Source organism: Rhipicephalus microplus, chromosome 9, assembly GCF_043290135.1.
Source record: "Rhipicephalus microplus isolate Deutch F79 chromosome 9, USDA_Rmic, whole genome shotgun sequence".
NCBI lineage: Eukaryota > Metazoa > Arthropoda > Arachnida > Ixodida > Ixodidae > Rhipicephalus > Rhipicephalus microplus.
This window is the reverse complement of record NC_134708.1, coordinates 12,844,927-12,860,194: the sequence shown is the minus strand read 5'-3', so window position 1 is coordinate 12,860,194 and position 15,268 is coordinate 12,844,927. Positions and strand designations below refer to the sequence as shown.

The 15,268-nt window shown below is 45.1% G+C and overlaps 1 protein-coding gene across 1 annotated transcript in view; it reads left to right on the top strand.

The window, feature by feature from the left end:
• Nucleotides 1-15,268, top strand: part of LOC119164865 (lysosomal alpha-mannosidase) — a 68,828-nt gene that overhangs the window by 41,032 nt on the left and 12,528 nt on the right. The window contains exons 5-14 of the mRNA XM_075874343.1: nt 1,592-1,651; nt 2,850-3,032; nt 4,794-4,940; nt 5,685-5,745; nt 7,395-7,434; nt 7,529-7,598; nt 10,243-10,374; nt 12,145-12,270; nt 12,886-13,077; nt 13,556-13,768. Coding sequence (XP_075730458.1) covers nt 1,592-1,651; nt 2,850-3,032; nt 4,794-4,940; nt 5,685-5,745; nt 7,395-7,434; nt 7,529-7,598; nt 10,243-10,374; nt 12,145-12,270; nt 12,886-13,077; nt 13,556-13,768 — 1,224 coding nt within the window. The remainder of the gene's footprint in view (nt 1-1,591; nt 1,652-2,849; nt 3,033-4,793; nt 4,941-5,684; nt 5,746-7,394; nt 7,435-7,528; nt 7,599-10,242; nt 10,375-12,144; nt 12,271-12,885; nt 13,078-13,555; nt 13,769-15,268) is intronic.

Sequence of the window (15,268 nt, the reverse complement as noted above, 5' to 3'; positions counted from 1 at the left end):
TACACCCATTCTCGCCGTATTTTAGGCTTGGTAAAAAAAAAAGAATTGTTTCACTGCAAAGGCGAAGCAATCAAGGCAGCAGCACCAAATTTTAATGTTATTCGAACTAAAGCAGGCGACTCTCTCGGATCTTATCTCGCGTAACTCTACAAGTTGGCGTAAGACAATAGATAGTTTTAGAACAGCGTACGCAAAGCTTGCGAACGTTGTGGGTCTATATCGTGGACACTTGTTCTCAACGCTAGTTCGAAAGAGGTTAGCGTACGACGCATGTGCAACGCAAACGCAAAGCTTTGCGTTTGCGGCTTTTGCGCAGTCTCTTCGCGTTGAGAAAACAGGGCGCTACATATAGTAGAATATACGAGTCATTCGCTGATGCCTGTCGAGAATTCCAGCGCGCCGACGAACGCAACCACACTTTTATAACCAAAGTTGCTGTTGGAGCGACGCAGCCCCATTCACCTGGCGTCCCTTCATGCTCCGTCAAGACGAGCAGAACGCCTCCTTTGTGTTTGACAAGCAATCGACGGGAGGCGTCACTGGTGGGCGCTGTTATCGCATGCGCCCTTCGTGCGACGGAGAATAGCCGGCTCGTTTCATTTCTGCTTCAGACGCGTTCGTTGTCAGTGTTCGCGTGCTCGCCGGTATAACGTGCGATTCGCGGGGCTATGTTATCGATTTGGACTTTATATACGCAACACGAAGGTGGCGGTGGTGGCGAAAACTCATTGATGGTGTTCTTATCGTCGCTACCCCAATAAACGTCACGGCAGGTAAGTTATTCAGACGTCTGTTACCGTGATTGCGCTTGAGAGAAGAAGTGGAGAGAAGTACGAAAGGAGTGGGAAATGATTCATACCTTGCATGGAACAACACATCTATTCGACGAGAGACCCCCCCCCCCCTCCTTCCCTCGCATACTGACACCGTATTATCGATTTCTCTTAAGTTTAACTATATTGTTAGCAACAGCCTGCTGTGTTATTTTCGCATCCAGAACACCTTTCTCGGATGTCCTCAATAGCATTTGTCTTGCCTAATATGACTACCTCATAAGCTTTGTGCCCAATATTGTAATGCTTTTTTTGTTTTTATTTTTAATGTGAATGGCTTTCGCTGTTAAAAATCAGACACTTGCTATCACTACGTGTTTTGCATTCGGGCCACACCTGAATGCATTGGAACGTTCTTGACTTTGTGAACAGTCAAGTGCATGCATTACGCCTGCGATAAAGTAAACTGTCACCTTGCTATAAGGCTGGAATGTACAATTAAACGCGTATAAAAGCTTTGATATTTCTTGGACAGACCGACCACTGTGCTGGCCGATACCATTGTACTGCAGGTTATCCTTCTGGGCACAAGTTCACCCAAAATAGAGTTTTTTTTTTTTTTTTTACAGGCTTGAATTTCGCGTGTTTAGCCTTCATAACCACATGACAAGAGGTAGTTTTGCGAAATATCTGCGTTTGTATATACAGATCTGTCATTTGAGAAACAAATCGGGGTCCGGCAAACGGGTCCGGCAACGGTTTCTTGTTTTGTACTTAGTGAAAAAACAACGTTTTTTTTTTTTATTTCTCGCTTGCAGGGATCCGTTCAGGCTGAACGTGCGACGGCAGCTACTCTTATACAATATGCGAGACGCCAGGTATACTTACGATACTATTAACAAGTGCCGCCTCTTGAAGCTAAATCATTGTTAATAAAACTCGCAGTAACCCTTGTGCACTCAATCACACCCTAGAAAGTGTATGTGTTACTCTCCCTAGAGACACGTTGACTCTCTTTCGGGTGTAACACTCCTTCAAGAGGGTACAATAACCTCCGAAGAGAGTTGATTTGTGCCTTTAAACTTTAAAGAGAGTCATATACGTAACAATTCAGGACTCACAAAAAAGTATCAAAGTATCATGGGCATCTGTTCATTTTCTTGGCGTGGGAGACGACACGATGGCAAAACCCTTTTTCTTCCCTTTCTTCAGTTGGATCTATACTGAACACAAAAACTCCCCATTGGTGGCATCAGCACAAGTAATACAAAAAAATGATCACGAGATGTCGTCACCGCATGACGTTACCATGACGTCGCAGATTTTCAAAACTTACGATTTCATCATTACTCATCAGAATAGATGATTGGGCCAGTTGGCGGTTCATAATCTAGGTATACGGCTCTCGTTCCCGTGTGCTTGTCGTCCTTGTTTGTTTGTTTTCTTTCGCTCAGTTTTCCTATGTTATTATGACATCATAATGACGTCATTATGACATCACCAATACGTCATCATATCGTCTCTCATGGTATTTTCGGGAAAACGCACCGGTGTGCACCTACCGTCTTCGGTAACCATGCAGGGCGCACCCTGTTGGGGCACATGTTTTTTATGTTTTTGTTGCTTCGAGGTGCTCCGAAAAAATATGCGGAGTGACGCTGTGCAATCCCAGCATGCTTTGCGTGCCGCGCGCGTAGCAGAAGATCAGCAGACGACGCGCAACGGCTGGTATTCAATTCGCCCCTCCACAAAACCGGGAAGTTCTGCCCCTTTTTGGTTTTGGGGAAATTCTAGACTGCTCCGCGACTGCTCCGGGACACAATTCCCAAAAATGCTGTCAGTCAAAAGGGAACCGATCACGGAGGCAATGCAAAATTCCCTTGGGTGCAGAAAGATTTTGGAGGTGGGCGGGGCAAGATCAACGCATGAATAGAAAAGAAAATAAGATGATGTGTTTCGCCTTTGTGTCATCTTACGTGAATGCATAAGATACCCTGTGATTTGTTTAATTATTTTTTACGCAAACAAATTGTGAGTCCCTCTTTGCCGTCACTCCGGGGTTTCCTTGCTACGTAGGCGGACGTCTACACGAACGACACGGTGGCGATGATGTCGGGCTGCGACCTGTGCTTCGCTGACGGCGACGAGAGGTTTCCGAGGCAGGACGCCATCTTGGCAAAAGCCAACCGGATGTCCGCCACTCAGCGGACGCGGCCACGAGTCCATGTGGTGCACTCGACCCCCGCCTGCTACGTGGAGGTAGGGTGTTAGTCTAGACCTCGGTGGTGTTAGTCTAGGGTGTTAGTCTAGACCTTACTAGTTAGTCTCGGATCTCGGGGAGGCTTCGTTCTTAGGCACTCTTATTTATTTACTTCATTTATTTCATTTACAGTATACTGCGGTCACAAAGGACCATGCAGGTGGTAAAATGTACAGTTTCAAATTTACAAGCACAAATGGAGCCGTAAGGCACACAAGCTCACAGAAAAGGGGAACAAAGCAATCTTACGGCATATCTAGAAGTATTACCAGCGCAGCCTGTCAAAAAAAATAATACAGTGCTTAGGAAAGTGACGCACACTATAAGAAGTATAAAAGTAAACAAAAAAAAAGAACTCTTCCCGGAATACGTCAGGTGCGTAAATGCAGCATTTGCAAACAATGAAGTAACACTGCATCAATAAAACACGTAGTGAAAAAAACGACGAAATGCAAAAGTGAAAGCGATGAACATTCACTGGTTTACTTTATTTCCAAATCAATAAGTAGCGCACTTCCAAATACACTCGCAGATTCTAAAGAAACAATATTTTCGGTCTAGTGGCTAAGGTACTCGGCTGCTGACCCGCAGTGCGCGGGTTCGAATCCCGGCTGCGGCGGCTGCATTTCCGATGGAGGCGGAAATGTTGTAGGCCCATGTGCTCAAATTTGGGTGCACGTTAAAGAACCCCAGGTGGTCTAAATTTCCGGAGCCCTCCACTACGGCGTCTCTCATAATCATATGGTGGTTTTGGGACGTTAAACCCCACATACCAACCAAAACAATATTTTCAGGCTGCGAACTCCAATCAGAAATGGTTCGTGGAAAAAAAAAAGAGTACGTTCAGCGTCCGCAGCGTTGCGGTTTTTAGGTGCCTTACTCAACCACGAGATATCCAGGCTGGACACGGCCCTGCTGCAGTGCTTGTCAAAGTAACAATACTGATTGTTGGCCTAGTTGGTACTTGCTTACTGACATGCTTCTGCCGCAAATGACGCACACACAAAGTAAAGAAACACTCAACGACAAGCACAAGCGGGTCGTGCTTGTCGTTGAGTGTTTCTTTACTTTGTGTGTGTGTGTGTTATTTGAGGCAAAAGCATGTTCGTAAGCTTGTCAAAGTTTCCGGCAATGGTGGCACACGTCTGCACCTGGACGTGTCCCCAAATATGGGGATTCGGAGCTTCTATTATATTTTGAAGTATCCGAAAAGAACCCTTCGCTTGGAAAAAGGAACTGGATATGGGCGCGCAGCATCCAACAAGGAGTAAGGATTTCACGAACAGTCGTTTGTTGTTGTCGAACGGTAATCGTAATGTTTACTTCCTTGCTGTAGCTGCTGCAAAAGTGAGCGCGACACTCGTGTGTGCAAAAGCTCCAACACCTTATTTCGTTCAGCAAAGCAAATGACATCAAGACGTGCACCTACCGTCGTGCCTAAGTGGGTTTGACCCAATAAATTACGGCGTGAGCATAGTTTTGATTTTCAATAAATATGAAGTGAAAATGCCTTGACAAGCCCAGTAGCATTAAAGTTGTCTATGTTGGCTTTTTGAACGCAGTCTTTGTTAACTAAAAACCTTTGAAAAATTCGTGTTCGAAGGTTAACGCGGGTATACATCTTTGTAGTGACAGATTCCGTTGATCTGGCCTGTATTTAGTGCGACGTTGTGAACATGGCTCTAAAGGTCACTCAGTAAAGTCGTTTTTTTTTTTTGTGTTATGCCTCTCTTTACATTCAATTTGAACATGGCACGAAGGCCTTGCATTCGGTGCATCGGAGTTGGCCTCGCTTTGCTGGAGACCTGATGCCTTACACCGACCGTCCTGGCCGTACCTGGACGGGCTTCTACTCGACCAGGCCGAATTTGAAGATGATGGTGCGATACGCAAACGGGTTTCTCCAGGCAAGTCCGCTGCTTTCAGCTGTCGTCATTGACAATTTTCTCGGTTTACGAAAGGGCACGAAGAAAGAAAAGGTAGTCCATTGTTGTCACCTGTATTTGTAGGCTGACTACGAAAGTTCACGATGGATGCGATGTGGGCTTGGACGTAGCGATTCGGCAGTATAGGTTTCCTTGTAGCACAAGTGAAACACAGGACATGCGTAGACACAAGTGGACACACAATGTGTTTATGTGTGCTTGCAGTTGACCTGTATTTGATTAGCTCTACAGAACAACCTACTGAAGGTAACTATAAAATCTTTTTGGACGTAGGTCATTCTGCAACACCAGATGGAAGCGTATACTCCATACACGAAGCATTATTGGAACAACATAGTTTAATGAAAGAACTTCTGTGTGACACACACACAAAACGAATCCCATTAAGTCTCGTAAAATAAAATAGGCTCATTGGGAGATACTTGTCGTATTTACGCAACTGTATCTATTTTCTACTTATTATGAAAAGGAGAAGCTAAGTGTTTTAAGAACTGTAACAACGCCACCGCGAACCAAGATCTAGCCTTGCCTGTCTTACAAATATAGTGACCGAAGTTCTTTGGTGATAATAATCATAAATTAATTCAGCAGCCTTGTTCGGGCAGCCATTCATTTTCGTCGATGTCTTCTTTCTTCACAAAGTACGCAGCAAGTTTGGCGCAAATAATTTTGTTATTTTTGGCATTTATCATTTGTTCCGAGCAGGCGAGCAAGCAGTTGTCACTTCACGGGGCAGAAGGCGCTACAGCTCGAGTCACTCAACTGGGTAAGCACTGCACAATCGTATATTTCAGTTCTTTCGTCATCCTATTGCACAGACTGTGGGCGTGTGTTCAACAGGTTGCTGTAAGAGCATCCTGATGTCACGAGGTTTCACGCAGAAAAAAAAAGAACTCCTTGAGTCTTCATACATCCGCCGAAGACGACTCGAAGGCAAAAGGCATCTGGCGTGACAATTTTCCTCGACAATTATTTCTCAGGAAGGAAGGAAAATAGGAGGAAAAGAACGGCAGGGAGGTCAACCAGCCTATAGGCAGCCGGTTTGCTACCCTGCGCATGGGAGGGGGATGGGGGATATGAAAGATAGAGAGCAGAGAGGGAAGAGAGATAAACACAGCACATTCGGCAGCACACGCGCGCACACTCAGTCGTGGTCTAGTCTTGTCTTTTGCGGTGTGTAACATTGCTGTTAGAGCCGCTTGTTCAAGTCCGTGTCACGTAGGAATTTCAACAGAAATTTTGTCGCCTTCTGTTGCAACGTCTTCTCTCGGGCACTTGACAGAATAGTGTCCACAGACATTTGGCTGTTGTTGATGCGCGCGAGAACGGACACCAGTGACTGTCTCTAGATGTCATAAAACGGACAGTCGCACAGGATTTGGTGTAGCGTCTCTCCGCAATGACAGCCATCACAGAGAGCTCAGGAACGCTTCTTTCATATATTAGAGGCAAAGCACATTTTAGTCTCGGCTTGTCGGCGTGTCATGACGTCTTCACTGTCCCTCATAAATGGGTATGCGCCACGAAAATTGGTTAAATGTCACTACTCACCAGCTGTCCACTCCATACTATACATACGCGTAATAGGAGTTGAAGGTTCGTCACCGTTACTGCTTACACATTGTTTGGCTCAGCAGTGGTGTCACAATCCCCGATAAAAAGTTTCGAGGCGATCAAGTTTCTTATCTAAACCAGAGACACAAGCGTGAATATCAACGGCAAATTTATCTATTGGAAACACCACTTATTCAAACTTATCTGCAAAGTGATGGTGGATTAGTGGACCAGTGGCGATTAGAACAGTAAAGAGTAAAGATTTCGCCTAGGGAAACGCGGGCACACCCTGCATGTTCCACCCTTCCCCGGGTTCGGCGTTTTTACAGATGGAATACCCCCCTCTACATGCTCCTTCACCACATTTTGTTTTAATCATGGGAATGCCGTAAAGACAAAGTGAACGTGCAGCTCGCGTGCTCGCGTGATTCCTTTCAATTGCTTTAATTCCCTCACGCTGGCTTTTCATTTAGAGTCACATTCAAATGAAACATACAAATGAGGCCTTATAGCCTGAATAATGCCACGTTTATGATGAAGTATTCATGATTACCTCGCTCTCAATTGCTGCAACTAATTTATTTGTTGTGCTTCGTATCGACTGAGTGTCTAATGGTGTATTTAGACTTCACTAAAACATGAGCTTGTACTATTGGAAGACCTCACTGATAAGTTCCGCAGTTGACTCCGCAGTTCCGCAGTTGACTGGTGTCAGAGCCTATATACTGCCATCAAAGCGTACTTACGCGAGACAGAGAAAGAGGATGCTGAACGTTTAGATTTTGCGTCGCGTGTCACTGCGTGACGAATATGAGAACAGCGTCATCACGCCCATATATGGGCATCCGATCTCCGGTGCAGGCGAGGCGGTGGCCACACTACAGCACCACGATGGCATCACGTGAGTGGTAAACCTTTCCGCAAACTTCTGTTCTTTCTCGGCTCACGTTGGTTTTCTCTGCTCGGAAACACTTGGTGGTGCGTTCTCCGCACAGGGGCACTAGCACGGACGATGTGGCCCACGACTACGCCCTCATGCTCTACAAGGGCATCAAGGAGTGTGAGGTAAGGCATTACTATCTTTTTGCTGATGTAACGTTAGCCGGATTCTTGAAAGGTGTGGACGCACCTAAACTCATGATATCAAGACCACGTGATATTCATACACATGTTGAAGCTGTGGGCTTGAAATGCGAATGTGTAAATGTACTCGTTGTGCCTAAAAGCCATCAGCTTACAGTCATTACATCTTATGCCGAGGACTTACTGCGTAATACATTAACTTTTAGTGAGCTCAGTGGATCGACGGAAGCAACCGAAGAATCTGCTGGTGGGCTAGTTGGCACATGTATTAAATATGTGTAGCGTACCTAAGAAGAAAGATGAAGCCATAACGATACATTGCTGCAGCACGAATGCAATAAGCCTGTTCGCTTTGAATGTCTCGGTAACTACGGCAGGCAATCTCTTTCGTTCCACTAGGCCCACCAAGGAGTCTATGCTTGCGGCCATACTTTGCTACATAGCTTTACTTACGAACCAGCTATTGCACGCACTGTTTCTGACGGAAGTATAACAAGTATTTTTCTTTCTTTTCAGTTTCTTTATATTTAGGTAAGAATCATTGCAATGTCATTAAAAAAATCCTGAGTAATATCCCTCGTGCTTTCCTTTACTTATTGGTCCATCGGTTTCATTAGTTACGTACAATACCTGAAAACGAGCTCTTTGGAGCTTCGTGCTTAGTTTCGTACATTCGTAGCGAGGGCTTTGTCTCTGCAGTCTTGACGCCTTAGATAACATCTGAGGGTTTATTGGTCAGCCGCCACCTCGTGTGAAGGTCACGTGCCCCATGATGCCATGTGCTAAATTGTCTTCCACACTGGCCACTATAGGACTACGGGTGGCGCTGACTGACACATCCAGGTGCTAAGCTCACAAAAACCCTAACAAATACCCTACAAAAAAAAAGTGGAAACGGGAGCACCTTCCATAGTAGCTCATATGCTAGAGCATCAGACGCATTATTCGAAGGTTGCGAGTTCGGATCTCACCGACTGAAAATGTGATTTTCTTTTCTCAATTCAATTCCTTTCAATAGTCCGCCTCGGCGGAGCAGTGGCTATGGGCTGCTTGGCTGCTGATCCGAAGGTCGCTGGTTCGATCCCGGCCGTACGTCGTGGTCGCATTTCGATGGAGGCGAAACGGCAGAGGCCAGTGTACTGTGCGATGTCAGTGCACATTAAAGGAACGCCAGGTGGTCGAAATTGCCGGAGTCCTCCACTATATACAGCGTCTTTCATAATCATATCGTGGGTTTCGGACGTAAACCACATATATTATTATTGTTTCCTTTCAGTTTAGGTGAGAATAATTACGACGCCATTAAAAAGCCACAAATAATTTCCCATAAGATTTTGTTGGCTTAACTGCTTGTTGGTTTCATTAGTTGCGCATAATACCGAAAACGAGCCCCTTACTTTCGTAAGAAGTAATAGAGTAATTTTCAGATATGGCAGGTCTTCTGCAGATAACTCCGTACCGTAAACATCGTCGGGCGTGCCTGTACAGTTTCTTTTGTGGATTCTAATGCAGCTATTTACTCTTTACACAAGGTTAGTTTAACTGTAGTGGTCTGATGTTGGTTACATTGTTCAAGTTGGTATTCTTTCTTTGCGACAAGCCATTGCAAAGTGTATGTCTATCATCAAGTGCACCACATACGCCACGCACCTTTGGCTAACGTATGTGTTTAACAAACACGTATGTAACAAACACCAACCTTATTAACGACCAAAGATTATCAGAAACAGATAGATAGATAGATAGATAGATAGATAGATAGATAGATAGATAGATAGATAGATAGATAGATAGATAGATAGATAGATAGATAGATAGATAGATAGATAGATAGATAGATAGATAGATAGATAGATAGATAGATAGATAGATAGATAGATAGATAGATAGATAGATAGATAGATAGATAGATAGATAGATAGATAGATAGATAGATAGATAGATAGATAGATAGATAGATAGATAGATATGTGGGGTATAACGTCCCAAAACCACCATATGATTATGAGAGACGCCACAGTGGAGGGCTTCGGAAATTTCGACCACCTGGAACTCTTTAACGCACACCCAAATCTGAGTACACGGGCCTACAGCATTTCCGCCTCCACCAGAAACGCAGCCGCCGCAGCCGGGATTCGATCCCGCTACCTGCGGGTCAGCAGCCGAGTACCTTAGCCACTAGACCACCGCGGCGGGGCTATCAGACATGGAAGTAAAGATGAAGCATTGCCTCTGAAATGTAACACATGTGGTGACGGTCGTCAGTGAATTTGCGGAAGCACTTCTCACCTCATTTATTATTCGCGTACGCACTGCATTCCTAATCAGACAATGGCAGATATTTGGATTACTTCATTTAAGTTGTAGATTCTGTCAGAAAGGTCCATCAGGTAAACACCATGCGAGCAGCATCACTTCCGTTATATGTGACGTCAAGCTTGTGAAAAGAAGGCATTGCCGTCTGGTGTTAACTTTTCATTGAGGAAGAAAAACATTGTTTACCGTTGACAGGACAAGGCTAAATTCAACACAATCGTGGTGGTCACTATAATTATGTGAAAAACCCGAAAGTTACGCATCTTTATTCTACGCAATCATCGGCGGGCGTGTGTTCTATTCGGTGCAGTTGGTGATTGCCAGTGGCCTGGTCTCCATGATGAATCCTGGCGTTCCCTCATCAATGGACGTAGCAAAGCAGATGGGTTTCTGTCACCTCCTCAACCAGAGCACATGCCCCTTCACTGAGAACGAACGAGAGGTGTTTATGTTATCATACGAGCACGAACTGGCATGTCAGCTGACATTGTCATCATCATTATTATCATCATCATCGTCATCGCCATCATCATCATCATCATCATCATCATCATCAGCCTGACTATTCCCACTGCAGGACAAACGCCTCTCAGGCTTCGCCGATCAGCCCTGTTCTGTGCTTACTGCTGCCATGTTATACCCACAAACTTCTTAATCTCATCTGTCCACCTAACTCTCTGTCTACCCCTCGCGCGGTTTACTTCCCTTGGAATTCAGTCAGTTACCCTCAATGACCCACGGTTATCCTTCATTTCTCTTGGAATTCAGTGAGTTACCCTCAATGACCCACGGTTATGCTGCTTACACGCTTACGGTCCCTGTTCATGTACATTTCTTTTTGTTCATTTCAACTATGATGCCATTAACACCTATTTGTTCCCTAACCGACTCTGTTCTCTTCCTGTCTCTTAAAGTTAGACCAATCGGTTTCCTTTGCGTAGTTCGCTGCACCGTCCTCAATTTAAGTTGAACTCTCTTTGTAAGGCTCCAGTTTTTTTCTCCGTATAGGTAACAACCGGCAAAACCTCTTGACGGGTAGGTGTAAACTACCCTCCATGATTTCAAAATGCTTGCCGAATACGCTCCACCTTATTCTTATTCCTCTGTAGACTGCCCAGAAAGCCACAGGAGCCTTCCTTCTACAATTCTTGAAAGAAACAACACTGAGCCTGTAAAACCCAGCACTGGGTGTGTTGTGTGCAATGTCCATCTCCCTCTCCCTTTTACTTGATTACTTCCTTCTACACACGTGTAGGGTGGCAAACTGGACGTAGTCTAGTTAACCTCCCTACCTTTCTTACATGTATTTTCTCTCTCTTTCTCAGTAGGCGTAGTTAAGAAACTTCTAAACCACTCCGACTTCCAAGGCGAGAGTGGTTTTTTCTCGCCTTCACTACCCTTCCCACGGGCGATATCTCCTCCTCGCCTCTTATTTCTTCATCAAACACGTGGGCAATGTCAGCACTAAGCGTCAGGCCTATCTGGATTTGGCGCTTTTCGGCTACACGCTACCGTCTCCACTTGCGCCATCGCAAACACACAAAACGATTGAAATTAGTTTATCGCGCTCGATATTCGTGTGAGACGAGGCAGAGCGGGCTTGCGACTGCATATAATAGATGGCAATTCACGAGCGATATGCTTCGCAAATGAACCAAACGAAAGTCTACTTACTCGCGACGCCACGTGAACAGACTGCTCGCGTCTCGAACTGTGCCCGAAAACAAACAGGATACATCTGGAGGACGTAACAGTCGCATTCTTTGTATTTTTAGATGTTGTTAATGAACTTTTTAAGATATAGCCCATATGGATAGGAAAACAACCACTCTTACAGTCAGGGGAAGCAACAGTGGCTGTAGTCTTAATAACAAGAACGGAATGTTAGAATAAATAACACGTGACTACGCAGTCTGACGAGAATAGAGAACGATTTAGCAAAGTGTTACAATTCTATTATGTATCTCCACTAACTGAGCCATTTCGAAAGTATGGTTTTATCTTCCCTGACGTACTGCATGATGAAAGCCGTAAACACAGGTTGTGAGCTGGAGCCGATGTTTCGACAAGCAGACATGTCTTCCCCCAACGCTATAGAACTGATTTACTTTATTATAGCGTGTAGATGCTTCGTACTCTCCCCTCCAATTCGAACGAAAGTGGGGAAGAGGGCGACTGTGGATGTGGGGGACGTTCATTTGGTTGTCGACAGTTTTCCGTGCTGGTGTACAACCCGGCGAGCGTCCCAGTTTCGTACCACGTACGGCTTCCAATTAACGGCAGCGACGAACGAACCATCAGCGTCGTGGGACCCGCGGGAGCCAAGGTCGAGTCGCAGGTACGTGTTCTGTGTATTAAATGACGTAAAAGTTGGCCGTTTTGCATAGACGCCACGTGCGTGTGTACTTTTCAATGTGTCGATGCATGTGGTCCGAACTCGAGAGGCAGACTGGCATTAGTAGGAGGAGGAGCTTTGCTACGTGAAAGCATAACCTTGCATCGATGTTTACAAACTGGACAGCTCGATTTATAATAAAAATGAAATTTGGACGAGTTGATATATCATGAATCCCTACCCCAATACACAGAAACAGACAACCACAACGATCAATCGACCGATCAGATTGACCGTTTAAATTAAAACTTCATTGCATGCTGGATGGTTCATGCTAACCTTTCGACGTGCTGCGCAAGCAGAAAACAAAAACAACACAGGAACACAGAACAGAGTGCAGCCTCTACCAACATTTTTTTTTGTGTGTGTGTGGTTTCTGTTCTTTCGTTCTGCTTGCGCAACACGTCACAACTTCAGCCTAAATTGACGCTGATACAATGCAATATGCAAAAAAACGTAATTAAAAGGACAAAGCGATTGTTTGTGTTACTTAATAATTTCTCCGTGATTTGTTCCAAACCACCGCGGCTAGGTCTGTCTTTCTGCTTCACACTGCAGGTAGTTCCATCGGCTCCACACCGCTTTGAAGCACCGGAAGCCCTAGGCAACAATACATCATCACTGGTGTTTCAAGTGACGGTGGAGCCACTGGGCGCCAGCCTGTACCACGTTAAACGCGAACCACCCGCTTCCCAAGTGGTCCCGGACTTCCTAAAACTCGACGAGCCAGCCAGCTTCATTGAGAACGAGGTAGGCCTAGTGAATAGACGAACCATTGGGCTGTTTGCTGGAGACATTGGTTCTTCAGAAATCTGAAGCAGATTAGGGACACGGAAAGATGCTGTACACAAGAATGACAAAAAGTGCTACGAGCGTCCCCTAGCGGGCTTCTGTTATGTTCCTCCTAAGCTGAGGGTCGATCCCGGTACCACCACTCATACGCAGCCTGCTGTTTGCAGCTGGGCGATGTCTCCATGAAGACGTCAACCAGCCATTTAAATTAACCAGAAGGCTTGCCTGCACTAAAAGGGTTTCGTTAACATATCCCAGAGTGCTTAACGCAGCAACAATGATTAACCATATGAGATCTAGAAAATTAGGCAAAGGTGTCATCCTAAACTGTATGGCTATGGTTCTATTCTCTGCCCTGTGTTCGTGCTCTGCAGTTTTTTTTGCTCTTTCTCCGAAGACCTGCCAATGTCTGAAGGCTTCCCTGCTCATGACACAGAGATTCCGCGTCGTCGTGGACCCGGAGACTGGCCTGGTGTCCAGGATCGTGCTCTTGAGGCGTGAGACGACAGTCCATCTTCGGCAGACGTTCGGTGCCTACATGTTCGAGGTCAAGGCACCGGGAAACATGAGTCCGCCGGGCCACTACACGTTCAGCGCCTACCGCGAGGCGGAGGACTTGGGGGACCACGTCACCTACCGGATCGTTAAGGTCAGCGGAACGACTTGGACTCGTGTCACTGCATCGAGAATGTTACTCGCGTCTTTCTTTGAGAACGACGTCTCGCTATGCCACCTCCTCCCCATATTCGCATGCAACGGGGTGGGATGAGTGCGATGCCCGGTTTTTAGCCGAAATAAACGGCCGATTAAACAAACGATGTTAATAAGCAAAATATCAAAAAATAGTTACAGAATAGAGAAAACTCAGTGAATCATGGGAAATTCAACTTGAGTCAATGTCTCAAAGTGATCAAAAAACAGCATTATCCTCATTCGGTCCCAATGCACTGGTTGAATTCTTGAAAATAAGTTAACTTCCTTATTTTACGTAGCACGGTTAATTGATATATCAGAAAACAAGTACTGCAACATCTGTATATTTTAGTTAATTAATCAACTATACGAAAAAATGTGGGATCCGTCAGCTTTGCCTTTAAGAGTTGAACGTAACAGCGATATCCTGTTCCTCTAGTGCGTACTTCAAACACTTAGCGCATGAAATCTTTTCTAACTTGCTATGCACCCATTACGTGGCCTTAAGGGAATAGGCGCAGTAACCTGAGTGCCTTTTGTAGTGGGTTGCCGGCTTTAAACCATGAAGTCATTATGATAATCAAATGTTCTGACGTACGATGGCAACGTACGCTTGTGCTAGGCATTATTACTGCGATATGTCAAGTTGTATTGTAAAGCATGCATGCAGGATGTGTGTGTTTTTAAAGCGTGAAAGTTGCTTTCACTGCATTTCCCGAGGAATTTATTTTCGCTGTATTCACAAGCAGAAGCCTGGCTGTGTGATACAACACCCGCTTGCCACGTAAACGAGCCGCTTTCAATCCCTTCTCAGACCAGAAACTTATTATTTATCTTATTTGCATCTTGCCCGATTTTTCGATCACGTGCGAGATGATGGTTTTTCGATTACAATCAACGACACCGGCGCCGGCATTTGCGCGAAACGAGCTCTTTAACGCTATTAGGTTAATAATCATCACGTGATCAATGTAGCGAAGATTTGGTTACTTCCCGTGTGAATTTGAAAGGCTCAGGTGAGGACCACCGCACACACACACAACACAACAGCATAGGTCATAAATAGTTCGGTTCGGTGCTTGCTGCGTCTGAGTGTTGAAAAAAAAATGAGGAAGATATTGTCACAAGGCTGTGACGTTGAACAAGGCAACAGCCAGCAGGCTCAATACTTGCACTTTTCATTTGGGCGATCCTGTGCCTGGAAACTGAAAAGACGACGTACAAGCGATTCACACTGCAAGTTGGTGGTGGCTGATGGTGACGAATTTTGAATATATTCCTTTTTTTATGAATGAGAATGCGAGCGTCGAAAGCCCTGAAAAAGAAACATGTCGTGGTGCATGCATAAGAATTCATTGAATATATGGTTAATACCACTACCACGCAGAGTAGCAAGTCAGTGATTTGCATATAATGGCTGATTTCGCGGCTTTTCAATAAAAATAAATTTCGCTCT